At 51.6% G+C, this 25,996-nt stretch overlaps 2 protein-coding genes across 4 annotated transcripts in view; one reads left to right on the top strand and one right to left on the bottom strand.

Moving 5' to 3' along the window:
• Nucleotides 1–18,292, top strand: part of EMID1 (EMI domain containing 1) — a 42,051-nt gene extending 23,759 nt beyond the window's left edge. Inside the window, exons 13-16 of one of the 3 annotated variants that reach the window (XM_023741774.1) lie at nt 17–61; nt 6,705–6,749; nt 12,741–12,825; nt 17,531–18,292. In XM_023741774.1, the coding sequence (XP_023597542.1) occupies nt 17–61; nt 6,705–6,749; nt 12,741–12,825; nt 17,531–17,658 (303 nt within the window). In that variant the 3' untranslated portion in view covers nt 17,659–18,292. Of the gene's footprint in view, nt 1–16; nt 62–6,704; nt 6,750–12,740; nt 12,826–17,527 lie in introns of all 3 variants that reach the window. The other 2 variants (XM_023741773.1, XM_004387614.1) reach the window with 2 other exon arrangements.
• Nucleotides 18,293–19,543: 1,251 nt separating this feature from the next.
• On the bottom strand, nt 19,544–25,988 carry RHBDD3 (rhomboid domain containing 3). Its single transcript, XM_023741772.1, has 7 exons — nt 25,938–25,988; nt 25,608–25,761; nt 23,663–23,846; nt 21,263–21,646; nt 20,262–20,424; nt 19,869–20,156; nt 19,544–19,781 (listed from the first exon to the last, which is right to left on the bottom strand). Exons 3-7 carry the CDS (start codon nt 23,808–23,810, stop codon nt 19,544–19,546), a joined length of 1,221 nt encoding a protein of 406 aa, XP_023597540.1. The 5' UTR covers nt 23,811–23,846; nt 25,608–25,761; nt 25,938–25,988.
• Nucleotides 25,989–25,996: the final 8 nt, after the last annotated feature.

Genomic DNA, 25,996 nt, shown 5'->3' with positions numbered 1-25,996 from the left:
CCTCCCTTCCATACAGGGACTGCGTGGGGAGCCTGGCCCCCGAGGCTTCGCTGGGCAGCGGGTGAGTGATGTCCCTCTCCCTGCAGTTTCCCCTCCAGGATCCCACAGACCCAAACCCCTGCTCTGGCTCCGTCTGCTGTGGCCAAAGCCCCTGACCCTCCCTGCCTGGTCCAGGGCATGCTCCATCTCCTCTCAGTCACTCCCTGTCTCTGGGACCTGTCAGCCTCTTCGGATCAGGCTGCGTTTGTCTCCCTCACTCTGGCCCTCTGGGTCTGTATCTGTTTCTCTTTTTCTCTCCTCCCCTCTGTGTCTCTTTGTCTCTCAGTCTGTGTGTCTCTCTCTCTCACTCTCCATCCCTCCAGCTATGATTGTAGATTTGTCCGTTTCTCCCTTTAGATAGGTCAATTTTTGCTGTATGTATTTTGAAGCTCTGTTATTAGATGCATACACATTTACGATTTTAATATCTTCTTCATTCTTTTGTCTTTATGAAACGAATCTCTTTATCTCTGGTAATAACTCCTTAAGTTTTACTTTATTTGATATTAAAATAGCCATACCAGCTTTCTTATGCTTAGTATTTGTATGATGTATCTTTTTCTATCCTTTTACTTGCAGCCTGTGTCTTTATATTTAAATTGCATCTCTTGTAAACAGCACATACTTGGATCTTGCTTTTTTTAAACAGTTTAGTTCATTTATATTTAATGTGGCTCTGTTCAAGTCAGCTATCTTGCTCTCTATGTTCTATTTATCCCATCTGCTGCTTCTTTCTTCTTTTCCTGCCTTCTTTTGGATTAATTGAGTACTTTTTATAATTCCATGTACTGGCACATGTGAAATTGCAATAGTAAAGGCTACCGTTTATTAAACACCTACTGTGTGCCAGGCTTATGTGTGTGGGTGCCATGGAGCTCTGGGAGACCGGCAGTATCACCACCTCCATTATACAGATGAGGAAACTGAGGCTTGGAGAGGGACAATGATGTGCCTGGTCATGCACCAAAGACACGACGGAGATGGGGTTGAACCTAGCACTCCAAGCCCTGAACCCAGGCAGGTGGGGTGCGCCTGTGGGTCAAAATGACATTTTGAAGGAGCCCTGGTGACAAAATGGTTAAGCACTCAGCTGCTAAGAGAAAGGTCAGCAGTTCAAACTGACCCAGCGGCACCACGGGAGAAAAGACCTGGTGATCTCCTTTTATAAATATTGTTCTTGTTGTTAGGTACTGTCAAGTCAGTTCCGACTCATAATGACCCTGTGTACAACAGAACAAAACACTGCCCAGTCCTGTGCCATCCTCAATCATTGTTATGCTTGAGCCCATTGTTGCAGCCACTGTGTCAATCCATCTCATTAAGGGTCTTCCTCTTTTTTGCTTACCCTCTACTTATACCAAGCATAATGCCCTTCTCCAGGGACTGACCCCTCCTGATAACATGTCCAAAGTACATGAGATGAAGTCTCACCTTCCTTGTCTCTAAGGAGCACTCTGGCTATCCTTCTGCTTAGACAGATCTGTTCGTTCTTTTGGCAGTCCATGGTATATTCAATATTCTTCACCAACACCATAATTCAAAGGTGTCAATTCTTCTTTGGTCTTCCTTATTCAGTGTCCAGCTTTCACATGCATATGAGATGAATGAAAACACCATGGCTTGGGTCAAGTGCACCTTAGTCTTCAAGGTGACATCTTTGCTTTTCAACACTTTAAAGAAGTCTTTTGCAGCAGATTTGCCCAATGCAATGCGTCTTTTGATTTCTTGACTGCTGCTTCCATGGGTGTTTATTGTGGATCCAAGTAAAATGAAAACTTGACAACTTCAATATTTTCTCCATTTATCATGATGTTGCTTATTGGTCCACTTGTGTAGATTTTCGTTTTATTTGTGTTGAGGTGTAATCCATACTGAAGGCTGTAGTCTTTGATTTTTGTCAGTAAGTGCTTCAAGTCCTTTTCACTTTCAGCAAGCAAAATTGTGTCACCTGCATAAAGTAGGTTGTTAATAGTCTTCCTCTAATCCTGATGCCATGTTTTTCTTCATATAGTCCAGCTTCTCAGATTATTTGCTCAGTGTACAGGTTGAATATGTATTATGAAAGGATACAACCCTGATACACACCCTTGCTGACTTTAAACCACCCAGTATCCCCTTGTTCTGTTCGAACGATTGCCTCTTGATCTATGTACAGGTTCCTCATGAGCACAATTAAGTGTTCTGGAATTCCCCTCCTTCAGAATGTTACCCATAATTTGTTGTGATCCACACAGTCGAATGCCTTTGCATAGTCAATAAAACACAGGTAAACATCTTTCTGGTATTCTCTGCTTTCAACCATGATCCATCTGACATCAGCAATGATATCTCTTTTTCCATGTCCTCTTCTGAATCCAGCTTGAATTTCTGGCAGTTCCCTGTTGATGTACTGCTGCAGCCACTTTTGAATGATCTTTAGCAAAATTTTACTTGTGTGTATTATTAATGATATTGTTCAGTAATTTCCACATTTTGTTGGATCACCTTTCTTTGAAATAGGCATAAATATGGGTCTCTTCCTTTCAGTTGGCCAGGTAACTGTCTTCCAAGTTTCTTGGCATAGATGAGTGAGCACTTCCAGCACTGCATACATTTGTTGAAATATCTTCATTGGTATTCCATCAATTCCTAGAGCCTTGTTGTTTGCCAATGCCTTCAGTGCAGCTTTGACCTCTTCCTTCAATACCATCAGTTCCTGATCATATGCTCCCTCCTGAAATGTTTGAATGTCGACCAGTTCTTTTTGGTACAGTGACTCTGTGTATTCCTTCCGTCTTCTTTTGGTGCTTCATGCATTGTTTAATATTTTCCCCATAGAATCCTTCACTGTTGCAACTCGAGGCTTGAATTTTCTTTTCAGTTCTTTCAGCTTGAGAAATTTTGAAAGTGCTCTTCCCTTTTGGTTTTCTAACTCCAGGTCTTTGCACATTTCAATATAATACTTTACTTTGTCTTCTCAGGCTGCCCTTTGAAATCTTTTGTTCAGCTCTTTACTTCATCATTTCTTACGTTTGCTTTAGCTACTCAACTTTCAAAAGCCAGTTTCAGAGTCTCTTCTGACATCCATTTTGGTCTTTTCTTTCTTTCCTGTCTTTTTAATGACCTTTTGCTTTCTTCATGTGTGATGTCCTTGAAGTCATCCCACAACTGATCTCGTCTTCGGTCATTAGTGTTCAGCGTGTCAAATCTATGCTTGAGATTGTCTCTGAATTCAGGTGGGATATACTCAAGGTCATACTTTGGCTCTAGTGGACTTGTTCTAATTTTCTGCAGCTTTAAACTTGAACTTGCATATTAGCAATTGATGGTCAGTACCACAGTTGGACCTTAGCCTTGTTCTGACTGATGATACTCAGCTTTTCCATTGTCTCTTTCCACAGATGTAGTCAATTTGATTCCTATGTATTCCATCCGGTGAGGTCCACATGTAATGTCACCGTTTATGTTGGTGGAAAAAGGTATTTGCAGTGAAGAAGTCATTGGTCTTGCAAAATTCTATCATGTGATCTCCAGCATCGTTTCTATCACCAAGGCTATATTTTCTAAATATCAATCCTTTTCTTTGTTTCCAACTTTCACATTCTAATCACCAGTAATTATCAATGCATCCTGATTGCATGTTCGATCAATTTCAGACTGCAGAAGTTGATAAAAATTTTCAATTTCTTCGTCTTTCACCCTTAATGGTTGGTGTGTAAATTTGAATAATAGTCGTATTAACTGGTCTTCCTTGTAGGTGTCTGGATATTACCCTATCACCAACAGTGTTGTACTTCAGACGATCTTGAAATGTTCTTTTTGACAATGAGTGCAACGCTACTCCTCTTCAAGTTGTCATTCCTGGCATAGTAGACCATATGATTGTCCGATTCAAAATGGCAAATACCAGTCCATTTCAGCTCACTAATGCCTAGGATGTCGATGTTTATGCGTTCCATTTCATTTTTGGTGATTTCCAATTTTCCTAGATTCATACTTTGTACATTCTCCGTTCCAATTATTAATGGATGTTTGCAGCTATTTCTTCTCATTTTGAGTTGTGCCACATCAGCAAATGAAGATCCAGAAAGCTTGACTCCATTCACGTCATTAAGGTCAACTCTACTTTGAGGAGGCAGCTCTTCCCCAGTCGTGTTTTGAGTACCTTCCAACCTAAGGGGCTCATCTTCTGGCACTATATCAGACAGTGTTCTGCTGCTATTCATAATGTTTTCACTGGCAAATTCTTTTCAGAAGTAGACCACCAGGTCCTTCTTCCTAGTCTGTCTTAGTCTGGAAGCTCAGCTGAAACCTCTCCACCATGGGTGGCTCTGCTGGTATTTGAATACCAGTGGCATAGCTTCCAGCATCACAGCAACATGCAAGCCTCCATAGTATGACAAACTGACAAATGGGTGGGGACCATAAAGATTACAGCCTAGGAAACCCTATGAGGCAGTTTTACTCTGTCATATAGGGTCACTATGAGTTGGACTTGACTCCATGGCACACAGTAACAACGATATTTTAGCTATACCTCTTTGTGGTATTTTTTTTATGGTTGCTCTAGGGATATGCTTCTCAACTTACAACAATTTACTTGAATTAATATTCTATATCACTTCTTGTATAAATGGGAACATTACAACTATATAATTCTGTTTTTACCCCTTCTGTCCTTGTGCTATTGCTATCATTGTATTTTACATCTACTTTTTTTAATAAACCCACAATACATTGTTGTTGTTATTTTTACTTGAAACAATCAGTTGACCTTTAAATAAGTTAAGAAAACAAAGAAAATCATTTTTATATCTACCAATGTGTCTACCATTTCTAATACTCTTCATACCTTCCTATAGATCCATATTTCCATCTGGTATTATTTCCCTTCAGCCAAAAGAATTTCTTTAGTGTTTCTTGTAATATGAGTCTGCTGATGACAAATCCTCTTAGCTTTTATTTGTCTAAAAATGTCTTTATTTTACCTTAATTTTTGAAAAGTGTTTTCATTGGATTTGGAATTACGGTTGGCAGTCTTCCCCCTTTAAAGATGTTGTTTCATGGTCTTCTGGCTGGTACAGTTTCTCAGGAGAAAATAACTGTCCTTACTGTTATTTTCCTGTGTGTGATGTCTTTTTTCTCTGGCTTTTAAGATTGTCTCTTTCTCCTTGGTTTTCAACAGATTATTATGATGTGCTTGGGTATGGTTTTCTTGGTATTTATCCTGCTTTGGGTTCGCTGAGATTCCTGGATCTGAATGTTTGCTAGTGTTTTTTTGTTTTGTTTTTATTGGTTGTTTTATTTTGTTTTAAAATCAAATTTGCGGGGGGAGGGAATCGGCCATTTTTCTTCAGGTATTTTTTTCTGTTCCTGCTCTCTCTTCTCTCCATCTGGGACTCCAGTTGCACTTGTTAGTCTCCCACAAGTCATTAAGGCTTTGTTAATTTTTTAAAATATTCTTTCTATCTGTGCTTCAGTTTGAATTATTTCATTGATCTGTCTTCAAGTTAATTGATTCTTTTGTTGTGTTCAATCCAATCTTCTGTTAATGCCCTCTAATGAATTTTTTATTTCCAGTATTATAATTTTCATTTCCAGGATTTCCATTTGATTCTTTCTTGTAATATCCACATCTCTCCTGAAATTCCCCATCTTGTCACCCATTATATCAATTCCAGTAGATTCTTTAGTATAGTTATCATAGACATTTTAAACTCCTTGTCTGCTAATTCTAGCGTCTCGGTTGGCTGTGGATCTGTTTCTATTGACTGATTTTTCTATTTACTATGGGTCACATTTTCCTGTTTCTTCACATGTCTACTAATTTTTTATTGTATACTGGACAATGTAGATAATATATTGAAGAGACTCAGGATTCTATTATCTTTCTTCCTCTGAAGAATGTTGAGTTTTGTTTTAGCACAGTTAAATCACCTTGCTTTTTTGGAGGCTTAGTTTTAGGCTTCATCAGGGAAGTCCATTTTGATTTTGCTGTTAGTCCTAGGGCAAATCCCTTTGTTCTGGGATCTAGTCTTTATTCCTAAGGAATGGACTTTATGGAGTTTTACTGGAAAACTTTGGGTATTAACAGCCCCTGTTAACTTGGTTAGATTTAAACTTCAAATTCTATCTCCCCAGTGGTGGGCAACTGCTAAAATCTATGTCTAGTTCTGTTAACTTTCCGATTGTCCCCCCACCCCCACCCCAGGCTCCTTGGAGTCTTGCTCAGTTCAGAGACCATCCAAGGATTGTGCAGATTTTGCCCCTCCTTGTGGCTCCCTGCTTTCCAGTATTTTCCCCTTAACTTTCTGCTTCCCTGGTAGCCTAGACTCTGACCTCTGACTCCTCAGACCAATAACACTTAAACTTTCTGCTTTAGTTCTCTTTGCCAAGCCGAGGGGACTGGGTGTGCCCTCCAGGGAAAAGCCATAAAAACGTGGATTTTATCTAAAGCGGTTCCTTCTTTCAAGGGTCAAATATCCTCCAGTTTCTGGCAGTTCTTTATCACTTTCCATTACCTTCAAACAGTCTGTTGTTGTTGTTTTGCACTTTATCCAGTGTTAGTCCAGTGTAAGCTACTCTCTGTCTCTCTCTCTTTCTCCTGTATGTCTCTGTCTCTGTCTCTCTGTCTCCTCCTTCCTCCTTCCCTCCCTTACTGTTTCTATCTCTATCTCTCCTTGCAGGGAGAACCTGGCCCCAAAGGAGACCCTGGTGAGAAGAGCCACTGGGTAAGCTCCAGCCCAGCACTGGCCTCCCCATCCCCCCTCCCACCCTGAGTGCTCAGGATACTATTCTCTCACTGATGGGTCCTGGGAGTGGAGGTGTCCCATCCACATCCCTATTGCCACCTGGTCTCCCAGGAAGGAGCCTTGGCAGATCTCAGCCCCAGCTGCCTCCCCTATTCTACCCCTCCCAACTGGGCAGGGCCAGTCCTATCAGCAGACCCCATGCTCTCTGTCTCTGTCTTTGTCCCTGTCTCTGCCTTCCCTCTGCAGCTTTTCCAGGCCAGGGTGACTCTGCCTGTTCCTCCTGGGATGTTTGGGCTGACCCCAGCCAGACTGCACCCCCTGCCTCCAAAGCCCTCTCTCAGCAAGGGCTTTGGCCTCTGCTCCCATCTGCAGAAGAAGGGAAGCATGGAAACAATATCCACGCAGAAAAATGGAACAGGGCACCTTAGGAGCCCCCATGGTAAAAGAGACAGGGGAGCTAGACACCACGATACACAGGAAATCCATGAAGTTTAGGAAGGGAGGCCTAAAAATCATCTTGTACACATTTGTACATGGTAAATGAGGTCAGGGCACTTAGCCTCCACTAAACCCAAAAGACTTTTAATTAAATGAGGTCCTAGACACCATCACATACATAGGAGACCCATCTGGAATGGGAAGGGAGACCTAAAAGCCACCACATGCGCAGGAGAACCATGGAAAATGGGATCTAGATACCACTATACTCAAAGGAAGCCCATGAAGAATGGGAAGGGAGCCCTAGAAACTGTCAAATACACAGGACACTTAGAGTAAATGAGAAGGGAGACCAAGAAACCACACGCCCAGAAGTCCCATGATTAACATGAGGTCCTAGAAACCATCACAGTCATTGGAGACAGTTGCAGTAAATGAACCTTGAGGCCTAGAAACATTTACCCACCTAAGAGACACATAGAGGGAGGGACCAGGAACCTAGAACCCAGAATACCCAAAAGCCACATGATGCAGGGACCTGGAAACCATCACTGATTTAGGAGACATTTAGAAAATGGCTGGGGGGTGAGGGGCAGACACCCCTAGAGAGACAGCTCTCAGGAGCTCTGTTGGAGGGTGGTATCTTGCCTGACCCCACCCCTGCAGTCTGGCTGGGACACCCCACTTCCTGGCAGGTACTAGTTAGTGAGGACATGGGAGGCCCCTATAGCCTGCCCTGCCCTCTCTGCTCGATTGTGGGGTCAGTGATGGATACAGCCGTGGGAGCCCCCTACCCTGCACGAGTTCTCCGCCATGTCTCCCTATGACTCCTGGGACCCTGCTACCTCTCTGGCAAGCCTCTCCCACCCCCTTGCTGCCCCCCACCCCTTGCCCTCCTCTTTACCCCATGCCTCCAAAGCTTCTTGAGATAAGAAAACTGCCATATGGTCCTGAGCTGGACAAGAGTCAGTTAGACCCATGTGAGCCCAGCCCTCTGCCTTCCCTAGGCCCTGCCACTGGCCTCTCCCAGAGACCCTTGGTGTGGGAACATGCTTTCCACCCAGCTTAAGAGAGTGGGGAAGGCCAACTTGAGGCAGAATTAGGCTGGGCAGCCCCATCCCTGCATGGAGACCCCCATCTGGGGAGCAGGATGCCTGGGCTTCTTAACCCATCAGGGCCAGACCAGGCCTTGCATCCAGGACCACCTGCGGGGGGTGGGAGCCAAGAGGTAGCAGGGCCCCTTCCCATCCACCTGCCTCCCCCTTGCCCACCTGCACTTCTGCTCCTGCTTGCTGCCTGCCTGGGAGGGGGCCTGCTGGGCTGGCGGATGCATGAGACTTCTGGGGTCTGGGGGGACCAACTCTTGGCACATGGGGATGGGGGTCCAGAGTGGAAAAGGACCCCTTGGCTCCTATACACACATGTTCCACCTACCAACACCCTCTTAGCGCAGCTTTTAGAGCTGCTGGCCCAGAGGCAGCTTGCCGTGACACCTGGTGGTCATGGAGCACACTGCAGGTCCTGCCAGGGAGTGACTGGGCTGAGCTAGCCCATCTAGACCAAAGTCTGCACCCCTTACTCAGACAGAAAAACTGAGGCCCAACTCTGCACAGCAAATTGTTGTCAGAACTGGGACTAGAGTCCAGGCTTTTCAGCTCCCTAGTCCAGGAAATCCGCTAACATTCCCAAGCACCTCCTTGGTGGGTGCCAGGCCTTGAGGTGTACGCTCAGGACACGGATGCTACTTGGACACAATCCCCACCCTCAGGGTGGTCACAGTGGGGTGGGGCAAAACAGGCCTATAGTCAGCAACCGCAGGACAGGGGAAGCTCAACTGTGACAGGGGACACTCTGGCAGCTTTGAGGACCCAGGGGAAGGCTCTTGTCCAGCCTGGGCATCAGGGAAGACCTCCCTGAGGAGGAAGAGACCAGGGCTGAGGCCTGAAAGGTGCATTAACCTGGCAAAGGGTGTTCAGACAAAGGAGAGAGAATAGCATGTGCAAAGGCCCTGAGGCAAGAGTGAGCCTAGAGTATTCAAGGAACTGCAAATACTTGCAGTGGCTGAGTGTGACAGGCAAGGGGTAAAACAGAGGCTGAAGAGGCTAACAGGAACTAGACCTTTCAGGACCTAGGAGGCCATGTGAAGGAATTTTGAACTTTGTTCTATGGGCAATAGGGAGCCATTGCAGTATTAAGCAGGGGAGTGACATGGTCAGATTTTTGTTTGCAAAAGATTCCTCTGATTGCTGTGTGGAGAATGGATGGGAGGAGGGGGCAGCGTGGGAGAAGCAGAAAGAGAGAGACTAAGCAGGAGGCTGTCATGGGCATCCTGGCAAGAGATTGTGGGGGCCGGGACTGGGGGGTAGTGAGGATGGATAGATGTTGATGGAGCTAAGTGACACTTAGGTGCTAGTTTGGACATGAGGGAGCCTGAGGAGTTGGGGGAGACTTTTACAGTAGTGAGAGAGAGCAAGTGAGCAGTGGTGATTCGATGGTAGAATTTCCCCTCTTCCATGTGGGAGACCCATGTTCAATTCCTGGCCAGTGAACCTCATGCACAGCCACTACCCATCTGGCAGTGGAGGCTTGCGTGTTGCTGTGATGCTGAACAGGTTTCAGTGTAGCTTCCGGACTAAGATAGACTAGGAAGAAAGGCCTGGTAATCCACTTCCAAAAATCAGCCAACGCAAACCCTATAGATCCACAACAAATCACTGGGATAGCGCAGGACTGGGCACCGTTTTGTTTTGTTGTGCACGGGGTTGTCATGTGTCGGGGGCCGACTTGATGGCAGCTAACAACAGCAACAAGAGAAAGCCAGGAGAAACAGGCACACTGAGTTTCGTCGGTGTTAAGTGGGAGCTGTCTGTAGCACAGCCGAGTGGGGATGTCCAGATCTGGAGCGTGGAGGGCAGGCCAGGCTGGGAGGGGATCCAGGTGTCAACAGTGTAACCAGCAGGCCACCCATCTGGGAGAGGCTCCAAACAGCGAAATTTTTTTTTACATTTTTCTCCAGATTATTATTTTGAAATTTTTCAAATGTACAGAAAAGTTGGTGCGTGAATATACTTCTACCCTTCCTTTAGATTCGCCAGTTGTTCATATTTTTCCCGTTTGCTCTTTCTCTTTGTATATTATAGACCCTGTTTTCTAATCCATTTGAAAGTAAGCTGCAGATTTTACCCATGTCTCCTCTGACTCCTCAGTGTACAGAATATGGACATTCCCCCACATAACCACCCTACACTGTCGCACCTAAGAGAGCCAGCATTAATTCAATAAAATAATGCCCTTTAATATCTATTTATATAATATGTAATATTTAATGTATATTTAATATATAGTAAGTACATTCAATATGTTATATATGTAAATTTCACCAGTTTTCCCCAAAATACCTTTTATAGTTTGTTTTTTTAAATAATATTTTATTGCATCTTTGGTGAAGGTTTACACAGCAGTTTAGGTTCCCAATCAACAGTTTCTGCACGAGTATAGCTGTTTTTTTTTTTAAATACCTTAGAATTTATTTAAAATACAACAGTTAAACACAAAAACGAGATGTAATCTAGAAATGGTGTAAGTGTGGCCTTTCATTTATTTGATGCTTTTTTAGTTACTGTTTCCATTACAAAGTTCCTAAAGATCTTATAGCTGGTTTTTGTTTTTTTTTTTGAAGCCAAGATCTAATCAAAAGTTCAGGCATTGAGCTTAGTTGTCGCAACTCCAGTGTCTTTTCATCGAGACCAGGCCCCCTGTCCTTTTCCTCTTTCTCTGACATTGTCTTCTTGGGAATGCCCACAGTCTGGATTGTCCAGTCATTTCCTCTTGATGAGCAGCAGGGTAAATACTCTTGGCAGGAGCCCTAATGGGCGACGTGGTGCCATCTCATGGCATCTCATCAGGAGGCTCTTGTCAGCTTGTCCCACCATCCATGCCAGCAGTGGCTTAACGTAATTTTTGAAGGTCATCCAGTTTTAAATCCTGGTGTGCAGCCCATAGTGACCTGGTGACACTCCTCCCAGGCTGCAGTGGCCAATCGGTGGCCTGAGGGTAGCCCAGTCCATGTGATGTGCACAGGACAGCTGGACTAGAACAGTCTCTGCAAGGTCCCGGAGGGCTTACTCATACGGGCATGTTGGGAGGCCTCTCAGGTGTTTAGATGTTTTTTGGGGGGAATAGCTGCTTTAAAGGGTTGGATTGTAATTGTACAGATGTGCTTATTAATCACCCCTTTGCTTAATCTATAGTCATCAAAAGACACTAAGAGAAGACTTAAGCTGCTGCTGTTGGGTCTGGAACAGGTCTATTTGCCATCCTGGAGCTCGGTTGGAATTAAGAGATCGACAGTCCAGAAATATCTTTAGTTGGGGCTAGGAAGGAGTGAGGGAGTGTTGGCAAGACCGTGGACCCTATGCTGGGGAAGGAGAGGCCAGGCAGATTGGGATGAATTGCAGGGAGCGTGGCCGGCGAGGTGTCTGGCATGGGCCCTGGGCAACAGCTGGCACCGCGTGGTAAGCGGAGAGCCCCCAAGTGCGGAGGCCTGGGGGGAGGGGCTTTGTGAACCTGCTGCCACATCCATTGCGTGGCGGGAGGGCTGGGCTGAAGGCAGAACGTAGTCAGAGCCCTCAGAGGGAGCCAAAGTGAGAGGGGTTAGGGCAGGGGTACCCAGGCCTGAGCCTCAGGCTTTCCAGCATTTTAAGCACAAGTTCCCCAATGGCGGTGCCACATAAACATTTCTCTTATGACTCATTATCTATTCATTTTTACATGAATGGAAATGATATTGGGAACTGCTGAGGATAAGGCTAATCTAGTAGTTAGGTCCTTGGGTGGTGCAAATAGTTCGTGCTAGTCCACTAACCTAAAAGTTTGGCAGTTTGAACTCACCCAGCAGCACCAGGGAAGAAAGGCCTGGCAGTCTGCTTTCATAAGGATTACAGCCAAGAAAGCCCCCTGTAGCAGTTCTACTCTGCAACACGTGGGGTTGCCATGAGTTGGAATTGACTCGACAGCAGCGGGTTTGGTTTCTTTTAGTAATGTAGTGATTAAGGCAAAAAGTGAGTCAGGTTAAAGAACAGTAGGTAAACAAGAGTACAGGTGGCCTGGGGATGGGGCAGGAATTGTGCAGGTGATGTGGGAACGAATGGCCTCAGGTAACAAATTAAGGACAGGTGGGCTCCATGGCGGCCTCCATGGTAGACTCTAGTGCAGGCTCTCGGACAGCAGTGCTGCCCTGCAGACAGGCAGACCCCTGCCCCAGGGCAGCAGGATTTGCGGTGGTGTGGGGAGAGAGCAGCTAGCTGGGATCCAACATGACTTGCTGAGGGGTCTTATGGGGGCTGCTTCTGCCTGCTTTGTCCCCTCCTGTCCTCTCCTGGTCTTGTCCCGGCTGTCCGTGGGCCCCGGGCTGTGGCAGGTGGTGTGGGGTTGCAGGTGCATGTCCAGGGTGGGGCATGGGCCACCAACAGGCTTTGCAGGGTCCCCTTCCGCTGCCCCCTTCACGGCTGCATCTGTCTCTTTCCTCCGCAGGGGGAGGGGTTGCACCAACTACGCGAGGCTTTGAAGATTTTAGCTGAGAGGGTTTTAATCTTGGAAACAATGATTGGGCTCTATGGTGAGTAGAGACAGACAGACGGACAGACAGCCCAGCCCCTGCCTGCCAGCCTTTCCCCAAGCCCTCCTGGGGTGGACTGGCCTGGGCTCAGTCGTGAGGCTGGAGGAGGTGCCTGCCCCAGGCAAGTGTCGGGAGGACTCAGAAGTCCTGAAAGCCAAGACCACCCCTCCCTCAATGACTGGTCCCCTCCTCCACAGCTGAAGGGGGCCCTAGAAACCCAGGCCCCCACCCCTGTGGTCAGACCTGGGCCTCCAGGCATTGTGGATAATGGTCCACTTTGTGGGTAATGTCGTCTCCAGGACTGCAGGGGAACCAGAGGTTTGGGAGAATTTATGGCCAGTGGAGCAAAACTCCAGGCCAGCAGGTGATTGTGGGTAACAGAGCCAGACACCAGCAGTGCTGGGGCTTGTGGGTAATAATAAAGTCAGAGCCCAGACCTACAGGAGGGTTATGGGTAATGGATCCAGATTGCAGATAGGCGTCAGGACTAGAGAAATTGTGGATTACAAAGCCAGTCTCAAGTTCTGCAGGACAATGAGTCATGGAGCCAGACTCCAGAAGTGCAAGGGACTGTGGGTAATAGAGCCAGGCTCAGGCCCCAGACGACTGTGGGTAATAGACTACTCACCAGTGTCTGAATCCCTCCCCCCAAACAGGCTCTCCTAGCACCAGGTTTCCCCTTTGGTCCTCCTAACCCACTCTGGGGCTCCCTCTGGGGGCCGAGAGAGCCAGACCCTCACCCCGGGCATTCACCTAGCAGTCCTCCACCCATCTGGTCAGTTGAGGCGCCGGGCAAGCCCTGTCTCCACTTTAGGAAGGGAGACCGAGGTCTCAATAGAGATCTTTCTCTGATTGGAAGCCGGGACTCTTGCCATGAAGCCAGCTGGCACCCACCCCACCTTGTCCTTGCCTCGCCTCCCCCCAGCCCTCAGAGGCCGGACTCGCACGGTCTGCTCTTCTTGATCTCCCATCAGGCTCCTAGCTTACAGAGCTTACTGCAGCAGCAGGCTCAGCTGGAGCTCCTGGCCAGACGGGTCACCCTGCTGGAAGCCATCATCTGGCCAGGTAACGGCAGGGCGGGCAGGCAGGGGCAGCCCCTTCCAGGAAGGGCCTGGGAACGTGGAAGATGCCTCCCAGTGTTTGGCCCAGGCCAGCGGAAACTCATCCTTTAGTCCTTCCTTCCATCCAGCAGACGGTGCCTAGCACAGAGAAGGCGCCAGTAACAGTTCTTGAGCACGTGTTTTGTGCCAAGCACCTTGTTGGGTGGGCCCCAGCAGATAACACAAACATAGCTCTGCCCTCATGGAGCTTAGGGTATAGACGGGGAGAGAGCCCTGCAGTTAAAACCTAGAGCAAGAAATACTACGGTGGGAAAAGTACAGGCAACTGTGGCAGCATAAACATGCCCCTGACCTAGGCTGGGCAGGTGGGATGGTCGAGGGAGGGCAGCTCAGGGAAGGCTTCCTGGAGGAGGTGACATCTGAGTGGTGGCCTGAAAGGTGAGGAGGTGTTAGTCACAATTAGCCAGGGCAAGGAGTAGGGGAGAATGAAGAGGCATGGGTAAGGCCATGAGGCCAGAGAGAACCTAGAGGGATTTTTCCCTGAGGTTGCTGACAGCCTGAGGTTACAGAATCTGGCAGGGCCCAGGTTGAGAAGATCCTGGAAGGAAGGTTAGGGAGGCATGGAAGGAGGTCGGACCCTCGGCAGGCAGGACTCCTCCCTGTGCCTGGCTCCTGGGTGGTTGGGAGATGTAGGTCACAGTGAGGCTCAGGAGGCATCTCCCCCTTAAACTGGAGTCTGTGGTGGGCCCTGGAAAGAGGCCCTCCCTCCCCACGAGGACCACCCTCAGGGCTGGGCTCTGTTCCTCACCTCCTGGCTAAGAGGCCCCAGCAGAGTCCCCCCTTCTCCCACCTCCTCCATCTCACAGCCCATCCCAGCGTGTCAGTGCACAGAGGCCTTGGATCTCATGTCCAGCCTGGAGCCTGTTTTACAGATGGGAAAACCAAGGCTCAAAGCAGGAAGGAAAGCTGGGGCTGGAGCCAGGCCTCCTTCATTCAGCAAACTATAGGGAACACCTACTGAGTGCCAGGTCCAGGTGGGCCTGGGGTCCAGGACAGCAGCTGGTCCCTGCCTTGGGGAGCTGCCTGCCCTGGGAACCCTCATATTTACAGCGATGAGGGCCCTGGGGTACAGGAGCACCAAGGGGTGGGGTGAGGGAGCAGTCCCTTCTTGCTGGGGTTGGAGAAGCCTTCTTAGAAGAGGGGACACTCTGAGTCATGGGAGATCCTAGAAGTGCACCAGGTGGAGAAGGTGGGAGGGACCCCCGACAGAGGCCAGCATAGGCAAAGGCCTGAAGGCTGCACAATGTGTGGTCAGCTGCCAAGCTCTTCCCACCACACCGTGCCGTGTCTCTCAGTTCCAAAAACATCAACACCATCTCCCCAACACCCCCTCTGAGACAGGAGGGACCAAGAACTAAATCCCAGGCTCTTGGCACCTTTGGAGGTACCCCTGCCTCTTCTCTCAGGAGGATTGGGGCAGAAGCTAGCAGGGACACAGTCAGGCCCCTGTGGCCCTGGATCTGCACCCCCACCACCACCAAGGGAGGAAGCACTGGGCACCCAGGGAGGTCCCATCCACTCTCAGTGGCCACAGCGAGTCCAGCAGACTAGTCCCATGAGCCAGCTAGGGATGTGGGCTTGGAGGGGGAAACCTGGGAGGGGAGAGCAAAGAAGGGGATGGAACCCTTCCTCCCTGTTGGCCTAGGGTACACAGCAGGTGCTAAATAAAGACGTAGATGGGGCTCATATTTAGGTTATACTTGATGATGATAATGGTAACAGCTGCCACAGGGAAGTTACATTGATTATCTCCAATCCTTACAAGCTTGTTGGGTGGGCAATACGATGCCCATTTTATAGATGAAGAAACTGAGGCTCAGAGGGCTCACGGGACTCTCTAAGGGTCACAGACATAGTAGCAGTAAGGCTACGGTTCCACCCTTTGTTGAAGCGCTGGCTCTTTTGGCTCCATTAGCAAAGATTTGCTGGATGCCTCCGCTAGGCCGGGTGCTGATCGAGGCCCTGGAGAAACTGAGGACGCAGAATTTTATTGTGTCAGAACAGTATCTTGTGACCAACTCACACTGAGCAGAACTGCAGAAGACCTGGATCAAAGCCACAGCAACCTCCTAAACATAATAATCCAGGCTTTATTGTGACAACCACTTTCCACTTCTGGTCACATTAAACCTGCATCACAAGGGTGTGACAAGGGGAAGATCACCCCATATTCCAGGTAAGGCTCAGAGATTCTGTGATTTGCCCAAGACCTCATAATTGGGACATGGACTTGGCCCCAACCAACTTTGGAGCTTGTGTGCTTTGCCACCCTCCTCCCATGCCCCCGATTTTGGCCTGACTGATTTAGGGCCCCCTGATTTAGGGCCTTAACAGGGACCACATGCTCCCTTCTGCCCCAGGGGCCTCAAGTCCCAGCCCGGAGGTGTGTGGCAGAGCTTCAAACTGGTTCATTCTGGTTCGAACCCCTAATGAAAATTTGCATTTCTAACAAATCCCCTGCTGAGAATTTGCATTTCCACCCCCCAGATATACTGAATCCGAATCTACAGTTTAACAAGATCCTCAGGTGATTCTTATGATTAACTTCCTGGGCACTTGTTAGAAATGTGAGTTCTCAGCTGGGGTTTGAACCAGAATGGGTTCAAAGCCCTGGGTATGAAGGCTGGGGCACACAGGGTTAGGGATAGTTACAAGGGTACAGCCCACTCCCCTGGCAGTGCCCTCAGTGGGAAGTTGGGGCTCACCAGAGTCTGAGTGTCCTGTGAACAGAGTTTGGGAGGCTCAGCTATGTCCTCCCTCTTGGGGTTCTCCTCCCTGAGCATCCCTCTCCCCCTGGAAAAACAGCTCATTCTTCTGATCTGTCTGAATTGTTCATTTAACTTCGGGAGAGACTTAGGTGGTAGTCATAGAAGGCTTCCTGGTGGAGGTAGCTCCTACTCTGGGTTTTGAAGAGTGAGTAGGAGTTTTCTAGGTGGCAAGAATGTCCATTTACTGCAGTTTCACTCTCGGGAGCCAGCTTATATCCAGGCTGGGGTGTATCTTACTATAGGTCCATTGGAACTGACTTTAGTAATTGTTGGAACTGGCTAGAACCTCAGAGTCTCTTTGAAACTGTCCCCTGGTTTTAGAGGTAAGACAGCTGAGGCCCTGATGGGGTCTAACTTGCCCAAGGCCACACAGTAGCTCAGTGGCACAGCCTGGCCTTCCTAATCCCTTCCTCCCCACAGGCAGCTTAGCCCAAAAGAGAGGAAGAGGGAGGCCTCAGTTTACCCAGCTATGAGATGGGGATGATTCAAGGTACACCTTCACCCCAAAATGAAGGCTAGGAAAAAAAAATTATACTTTTTATGGAGCACTATGTGCTAAACATTTCATAAATGTGATGGGTTCTTTCAAGCAGATGCCGTGAGTGCTCTCATTGGGTTGGGGGCTGATAACCCCAGGGGTGGGGGACACTAACCAGCCTACAGACCTCCTTCTTTCCCACAGCTTTGCGACCTCAACACCAGGGTGGAGTGCACTTGGCAGAGGGTGCCCAGTCCCGCCATCCCCCAGAGGGCCGAGGGGAGGTGGGTTCCCCACGTGGACCTCACTAACGTGGCCTCTCTCTTTCCCTCCAGCAGAACCAGAGTTGGGGTCTGGGGCAGGCCCTGCCGGCACAGGCACCCCCAGCCTTCTGCGGGGCAAGAGGGGAGGACATGCGGCTAACTACCGGATCGTGGCCCCCAGGAGCCGGAATGAGAGAGGCTGAGGGCAGTGGCAGCCCCTCAGGGTGGGCCAGGCCGGCCCCCTCCAGGAACCACCTGTCTGTATTTATTGATGTCCTTGGGATCCCTTCTGCCATCTAGGACTTTGGGGCAGGCAGGTCTCTGCCCTGGCACCCCATGTGGTTGGCCACATGTGAGACTGAGCAGGGGCTGAGGCCTGAGAGGGAAGCGGTGGCCCAGGTGTGAGGTGAGGCCTCCTTCAAGGCCCTGGGCCTCAGCTACCCCCTGTAAAATGCAGTGATGCTGGCCTGTAGGAGGGGGTGCCGGGGAAAGGGCTTATTGTCCTCTCACCAGCTGCCCAGGCGTCCAGGCCTGCAGGCCCTGAAGGAGTCAGAGCTCAGGCTCTGCCCAGCCCTTAGCATACAAAGGAACGATGGGGGAGGAGCGCCGTCTCACCCCGCTCATCCCCAGCCAAGCCTCAGGAGCCCAGCTGTGCCCCTCCTATTCTTGTTTTCTGGTGCTAGGTTCCCGGCCCTAAGGTCAGGCTGTCCCTGACCTGACTGGAGGGTCAGGGCCTCCTTGCCTCAGTTCTGCCCCCTCAGCCTCCAGCCCTTCTCAAGTGTCCCAGGTGGGGGTTGGGGCATGGAGAGGAATGAGCCACCTGCTCTCACAAACGCTTGTGACAGGAGGTAGATGTGTCCTGGCCAATAAAGGCCCCCAGCCTGATGCCCTCCCCCAGCCTGGTCTTGGTGTGTGCGTAGATGGAGGGCAGGAGGGCAGGGTCAGGAGCCACTGCCAGCATCCCAGTGGCCTTCACTCCCCACCTGAGGGGGGCCAGGGACATGGGGGTAGGTGAGCAGAGAGAGGCTCAGGTCACCCCCCCAGCCCAGGCCACGTGTCCAGCAGTGGCTATGGCTTCGGAACAACTTACTGAGAGGCCCGTTCTTCAAATAAAGCAAGCCATGGAGCAAGGAGCTGCCCTGGCCAGACACAGGAGCTGCCACAGACCTCCGGGCAGCTTCTAGACAGGGTGCCACACGACTTCTCTCTGAGCCTCAGTTTCCTCATCTGTGAAATGGGACTGATGGTGCCATCCTCCCGTTTGAAGAAGCAAGAGGTTTCCTAGCCTATTTCTAGCCCTCCACAGGGGACCGATAGCAGGGGTGCTCTCTGCTCTCTCTAGCCCTCCTCTCGGGCCCTGGCCTGGGGTATGGCCCCCACAGGTGGCCAAAGCATAGGCCTGCTCCAGGACAGGCAGCAATCTGCACAGCAGCCCCCTCGAAGCCTGCTTCCCAGGCCCCCCTCCAAGTCACCCCCCCCGCCACCATCAGCCTACCAGCAAACTCAGGCCCTCTGCTCTGTCTACAACCACCCCCCACCCTCAACACCTGTGAGGGGCAAGGACTGGGGCTGGCCAGGACGGAGGTTCTTCAAGGCTGGGGAAGCCCCCCACCACCACCACACCACACCCCCTTGCTTCCTGCCCGTGTGTCCACCAGCCACTGACCCCACTCTGGGCCAGGCCCCAGCTAAATTAGCTGTAGGCAGTCAAGGGAAGACATTCCTGTGGAATCCAGGAAGGCTTCCTGGAGGTAGAAATTAGCTGGGAAATGAGCAATGAAGGGGTGCAAAGAGGAATGCCCTTTGGCAGAGGGTCCAGCCCAGCAAAGGCCAGCAGTGAGAAGGAGAAAGCACTGCACGGGGCAGAGGCAGGAGCTGTTTGGGCAGTTCTTTGTGTCAGGAGCCAGGAAGCTGCTCTCCAGCAGTCACTCATCCACTGCTCATTATTCATTCATTCCCAATGTCAACACAGAGTCAGATACATCACTGTCCCCAAAGAGGTCCAAGTTGAAAAACAAACTGGTTTTTATTCTAAACAGGTGCCAAGGCAGAGTGGCCGTCAGTCCACAGAGCAGGGGCTTGGGTTCATTACACAGGGCCAGGCCTCTTGTCACCCAGTGGCCCACCTGAGCCCTGCCTTCTGCCTGGGCTAGGGGGGCCAGGGCCCTCGGGGTGGGCAGGCCGGCCCTTCCCCTCTGTGACCAGGGCCTCAGCCCCTACCTGCCCACCGACCAGCAGTGACACAGCACCTTCGACATGGCCCGTGGCTGCCAGCGCCACTACTGCCTGCTCTGTGGGGAAACCCATGCGTTCCAGCTGCTGCAGCCTGGGGGGCAAGGTGGGCAGAGAGGGAGTGTCAGCACCTTCCCCCTACACACACCAGGGGGTCCCACCCCTTGCCCACCCTCCTTACCGCAGAGAGGAGACGGAGGATTTGGGCAGCCACAGTGGGCTCTCAGGCCCCTGGGCTGGCCCCTCTAGGAGCGAGGCTTGGAGCCCCTCCTGCAGCATCTGCTCATCCAGGGCCGCCCACAGTGGGGTCCCCAAGGGGAAGCTGGGCCCAGCCCAGGCCAGGCCTGCCTCTGAGGAGCCCTCCCAGGTGGGCTGCACAGCCCCCAGGCCTGGCGGGAGCGGGGCTGAGGCTTCACTGTGGGGCCAGAGGCTAAGGGAGTCCACGTGAGGAGGTCCAGGTGCAGGAGGCCTGGAGGGGCAGAAGCAGAAGAGGAACCTGACTGCCAGCCACAGTCACAGCTTCCACCGTCACTGCTGGCATCCTCAGTGTCACCCTCCTGCCAGGCAGCCTCACCTCGCTCCGGGAGGATGGGTGACAGGCAGCTCAGTCAGGCTGCCTGGGGCAGGAAGGAGCCTCAGCGGCCAGCACCCCGCCAGGGTTCTGCACACGACACCCTCCTGCAGCGCTTGCACCCGAAGCTCCGAGAGCTCCAGCCATTGGAAGGCCCCTGCTGCGTCTGTCTGCCCAGAGCAGGGCAGCTGGTCAAGGAAAATCAAGTTGGCCAGGGGTAAGCCCACACCACATGCCAGGCCCTGTACGAAGTGTGTGATGGGCATTCCTTCACGTCTCCTCACTTGTCCTCTACAATTATGTGTTGTCACCCCAGTTAGTGGTGGGGGCTCAGAGAGAGAAGGGACCTGCCCAAAGTTACTCTGCTGGTGAGAGGAGCTGGGATCTGCCTCACACCAAACATGGGCTCATCCCATCCCCCACCTTCAGCACCCCGGATCTGCACTGTCCCCAGAGCCCTGTGCCAGAGCTCAGCCTGAGCCCACTGTTCTCTCCAGTTGCACCTTCTTCCCCCAACAGACATTAAGCATCTTTGGAGCAAAAGCCACCACAGGCCACAGGGGGTTCCCCTTTCAGCTCCCAGAGAGCCCCACGCCCTCTCTCATGCCAGCCTTTGCCCTTACTCTGCCCTCTGCTGGGCACACTCTCCTTTTTCATTTCTCTTCACCAGAGTCCTTTACCCTGCATGTCTCAGCTTGGCCGCCACCTCTGGGGAGCCTTCCCTGATCTCAGGTCCAGGTTAATGCTTCTTTAGGCAGCCCTGGCCCTCCTGGGCTCCCCACAGAGATCTCTAAATGATAACTGGCTCCTCCACCTGGCCATGCACCCCCCAGCCCCCAGCCCAGAGCCAAGTACAGAGGACTTGGGGATGCTTCTAGAATGTGTGTGCACTGCACCCTAGCATTGCTTGGACCTGACCCCTTTGTGCCACTTCCCCCCCAGACCCCCTGGGGGCCCAGCCACAGAACCCATAGCTCCTACAAGCCCTGGGTCCCAAAGGATACAGGCCAGGCCAGCAAGGAGGCCGCAGAGGAGCTGCAGGAACGGGGGCTCAGAGCTGAGCAGCAGGGTCAGGCTCAGCAGCAACCAGGGCAGCAGCCACAGTGGCAGTGCCCCCCGGGGCCGTCCAGGGCAGTGACCCTCCCTCGCCAGCATGGCCAGGTGGACAGGCATGTATCCGCAGCCGCTGGCCACGCTGGGCACCCCAACTGCCTCTAGCAGCACAGCCAGCAGCCCAGTGGCCAGGGCAAGCAGGGCCGAGGTGTGCAGGAACCGCAGAGTGCCCAGGCGGTGCTCCTGCTGCCAGCCCAGCGTGGCCAGGAGCAGCAGGCTCAGGAGCAGGCTCGGCAGGGCCGTGTGGCCCAGGGCGTAGGTCAGCAGCCGGTGCGCTGGGAGAGAGGAGGGGCTTAGGCGCCAGGTTAACAGCCCCAACCTCCAAGGCTGCCCAGCAGTGCCAGGTTGTGGGTTACTCTCCACCAGGGCCACCCGCTGAGCCAGCCTCCCCTCCAGGAGCCAGAGTCTGCCCACTGCCAGCACTTAATGAGGAGAGAACCAAGGGCCACCATGGCCACACTCCTGCTGTGTTCAACAGAGCAATCATTATCTAGTGCTGACTATGCCCCAGGCACCATGAACGTGCTTCGCATACACATTTACTGAATCCTTCACATGGGCTCTGATGAGACTGTCTGCTTCAGTCCTGGACCACCACCCCACCCCACCTCAGCTGTGTGACCCTGGACGAGTCACTTAACCTCTCTAAGCATCATTTGGTTTCCTCAAATGTAAATTGTAGCTGTTATTGGAAAACGTGCTCAGCAGAAGACCTGACTTATTTTCACTGTGAAAGAGAAGCCATTAGAAAAGAAAGAACTCCCACCCATAATCTTCCAGCCCACCCTGCTGGCCCTGCATCCTCGCTTCTTGCCTAGGGATGAGCTGGGCATGCTCCCATCCCAGGTCGGCCTTCTCCAAGGCACTGGGTCCCCTCCCGACTGGGCCCCTCTCACCTGTAGCACTGACTTCCCCTCTCTCCGGGGTGTTCCTGTCACCTCCCAAACACCCTGCAGGCCTCCCCGCCTCCAGCCACCACCCGTCTGCTCCCCTTTAGAGCAAAACTGCTAAAGAGCCACCTCTCCTCCCCGCCTCCACCACCTCTCCTGGCCTCCCTCATCCCTGCCGCTCCTCAGAAGTCACCCTCTCCTCAGAAGTCACCCTCGTCAGGGTCACCAGTGACCTCCCCCAATGCCAGGAGCGATCTGGATCTCTACCCTTACCCCTGGCCATCCCATCCATTCTAGACTTCCAATGCCATGGATACACTGACACCTTCCAAATTTCTACCTCCAACCCAGATGCCCGACTCACGCTCAACTGCCAACTCAGTCTCTGCCTCACGTGTGTCTCATCGGCCTGTCAGACTTCATGTGTCCAGAGCCAAACTCCCTATTTTCCACCAAACCTGCTCCCTCCAGGATCCCTCATCCTTCCACTTGCTCAGGTTCCAACATTCAAGTCAGCTCTGTCCTCAAAATGTATCTGCAAAGTCACTCCGTCCCACAGCCTTCCCTGCCTCCTAGTCCAGGCCATCATCTCACACCAGGATTTTTGCTATGACCACCTCACTGGGCTCCTGGCTTCCACCCCTGCCCTCCTTCAGTCTGTTCCCCAGCCGGGCAGGTGGGGGGCTGTCAAAACCCAAGTCAGGGCATGTCACTGTGCTGCTCAAAGCCATCCAATGACCCCCATTGTACTCAAAGTCAAAAACCAAAGTCCTCAAGACCCTACATTCCCCCAGTCACTCTAGTCCCACCACCACGGCCTCCATACACCAACACCCTCCCACCACGGGGCCTTTGCTCTGCTGTTCCCCCCGCCTGCAATGCTCTTTCCTGGATCTCTGCATGGCTGACAGGTACCCTCGGTCTCTGCAGGGCTCTGCCCCATGTCACCGTCTCACAAAGGCCTTCCGGAATGGCCCTATCACTCTTTCCCCCCACTCTGCTTCACTTGCTTCTCAGTGCATATCAGCACCTGACCTACTAGGCAGTCAGTTGTTTGTGTGTCTCCCCCTTCCAGATTGCCAGCACCATGAGAACAAGGCCTTCGCTTTGTTCACTGTTGCATCCCCAGCACTGAGAACCATGCATGGTATGAAGTAGATGCTTGATGAATATTTGCTGGCTGACTGAATGAATGGACAGACAGGTGCTTATCAAATTCCATTTTGTGTAATATAGTCACTCAGGGACCTGCTTGGGCAGCTCCATACAACTGTCCTCGATAAAAGATGAGCTGCTAATATGACCCCCAGTTTTCAGGTGCAGAAGCTGAGAGAGGGCAAGTGACTGGTCTCAGCCCCACTGCAAGTCTCCTGCCTCCTCCAAGGCCCACGTGGCCCTCACCCTGCCAGGGTTCCAGCAGCAGTTCCGGGGCCAGGGTGAGGCTGGGGCCAGCCCCCACCAGCCACAGGCCACTCATCAGCAGCATCAAAGTGGAGGAGGTGAGAGGCAGGGCCGGGAACAGTGGGCCAGGGCGGGCCCTGGCATGCATGTCGAGAGTGGTCAAGAGTGATCCTAGGGCTGTATGCTGGGGGTAAAGGAAAATAATAGCAATGGTTACTATCACAGCCTTTATCTCAATGACTCCCTCTCACCCACCCTACCAACAGCCCTATTTTACAGAAGTGGAAACTGAGGCTGAAGAGGCAAGCTAAGCAGCTTGGCCATGGCAGAGCTTGGACCCTAACCCATGTCCTTAGCCATCCTGCCATCCTGCCTGCCCACGTGTAAGGATGGCAGAGGCCAGGCCCAAACGGCCCTGAGCCCTGATGACCCCGAAGAGGGGTCTTGGAGTGGGAGGCACAGGCCTAGGGAAGTTGAACTGGGGCCCTGAGCTCCTAGAAAGAGGGGTGCAGTGCCGCAGGGCAAATTCAGTGCCATCTCCAGCCCTTCCTCAGGCCAGCTTCCTAATTGGCCAGCCACCTTCCTCCCTCCTCCCCTCCACTGTGCCCAGCCTTAGAGCTCCAGGCCATCTGGCCCAGCCAGGCTGGCCTAGGATGCCCTTGACTGAAGAGGCAGGGCCTCCAAGATTCTGCAAAATGGGCCAGCCAATAGACAAGCAGATTGGGGATGGGGTGGGGCAGGAGGGCTGGAGGAGGGGCAACATAAGTCCTCGCCCCCTGCACCCATACAAAGTGCCACTAGATACAGCCACCCTCTTCCTAACTGGGACCTATCACAGCCCCTCTGCTCTGCCATTTCCTGCTGCATGTCCCTGGGCAAGTTTCCCAACCTCTGAGCCTCTCCCTCCTCATCTGTAAAATGGGGATTAAGAAAATCCTTTCCTGGAAGTGTGCTGTCACATTATAGGGAAAGCAACTAAGGTCACATAATAATGTGTGTATAAATTTTTGTATGGGAAACTAACTCGAACTGTAAACTTTCACTTAAAGCACAGTTTAAGAAAAAAATCCTTTCCTCACAGTGATGAGAAAAAGGTATGGGCTAAGGCAGGGCCTGGTCCACAGCTCCTACTCAGTAAACCCTGGCCATCCCTGCTAACTGTGGGAGGCAGATATAGACACCAGCTGGCTGGCCAGACTCCCTGTTCTGGCCTGGCTGGTCTAAGCCCTGGCCCTCAAACATGTCCATTCCCTGCCTCCACAAGGCAAGGCATTCTCTTCCCTGATATCCCCTCTCCCATCCAGCCTGTTGTCCAGGCTAGGCCTCCACCCTCCCATAGGGCAGGAAGTAGAACCCCAGAGAGACAAGAAGGCTGCCTCACCTGCTCCCCTGCCAAGAGCAGCCTTAACATCAAAACCCACCTGCCAGTTTCCAGTAAGAAAAATGTGGCAAGTTCCTCTGCCTGCAATGTCCTTCCCTCCATCTTTCCAACAGGCAAACTCCTATTCACCCTTTGAAGCCCAGCTCAAATGTCTCCTTTGGCCCTTCCCCTTCCCAACATAGATTTTATCTCATTTTACAAGCACGGCTTGGCCTGGGTGTTCCTAGCACACAGTAGGTGCATTCTGTGTGCTCGCTGAAAGACACTAGCTTGGCTCTGGTTCCACAGAGGGATTTAGGGTGAGCCCTGCCCCTCACTGTGCTGAGCCATCTTTGAGGTCCTTTCTAGGAAGGCCTGCAGGTGCCAGCTTTGTCCTGAGGCTGGGTCTGTAGCCAAAGAAGCCACTGCAAGCCTCTTCCAGCACTCTCACAACTATTCCCTCCCAAGGCACTGTGGGGAGGGTGAAGGACTTGCCCATGGACACCCAAAACTAGAACTTCAACCCTCTGGGCCTCAGTTTTTTCATCTACAAAATGGGGCTGTGCACCATCAGGCCCAGCGTACCTTACTGGGAAGCTGGGAGGACAGAATGGGAAGACAAGGACAGGGAAGATTCTTCCGGGTGGTAAAAAGTGTGGGGGATCCCTGGGTCTGGGTCGGACTCAGCTTTGTGACTTTGGGCACAGTACCCAACTTCCTTGGGCCTCAGTTTTCCCTGCTATAAAAACAACGTTATTAGATGAGAAGGGATTAAGGGACCTTCCCAACCTCGACCGTTAAGGGGTTTGTGGGGGGGGGGGTCTCGGAGCCGGGCTTGGCGTTCTGGACCTCCCACCCTGCCGACCGGCCTCGGCCCCCTCCCCCGCCGCCAGGCCACGTGTCCGAGGTACTCACTGCGGAGCGCGGCCCCCCACCCCCGGGAGGCCGAGCGGGACCCCGGTTGGCAGTCGGGC

The sequence above is a fragment of the Trichechus manatus genome, unplaced genomic scaffold (assembly GCF_000243295.1).
Source record: "Trichechus manatus latirostris isolate Lorelei unplaced genomic scaffold, TriManLat1.0 scaffold00190, whole genome shotgun sequence".
Classification (NCBI taxonomy): domain Eukaryota; kingdom Metazoa; phylum Chordata; class Mammalia; order Sirenia; family Trichechidae; genus Trichechus; species Trichechus manatus.
This window is presented reverse-complemented; position numbering and strand designations above follow the sequence as displayed.

Bases quoted from the DNA above. Each gene is read 5' to 3' on its own strand.
- RHBDD3 (XM_023741772.1), bottom strand. From the start codon at position 23,810: ATGCATGCCAGGGCCCGCCCTGGCCCACTGTTCCCGGCCCTGCCTCTC. The intron at 20,425-21,262 runs GTATCCTTTGGG...CTGGGCAGACAG, and splicing joins CCTCCTTGCTGGCCTGGCCT to ACGCAGCAGGGGCCTTCCAA. The intron at 19,782-19,868 runs GTAAGGAGGGTG...CTTGCCCCCCAG, and splicing joins TCCTCCGTCTCCTCTCTGCG to GCTGCAGCAGCTGGAACGCA.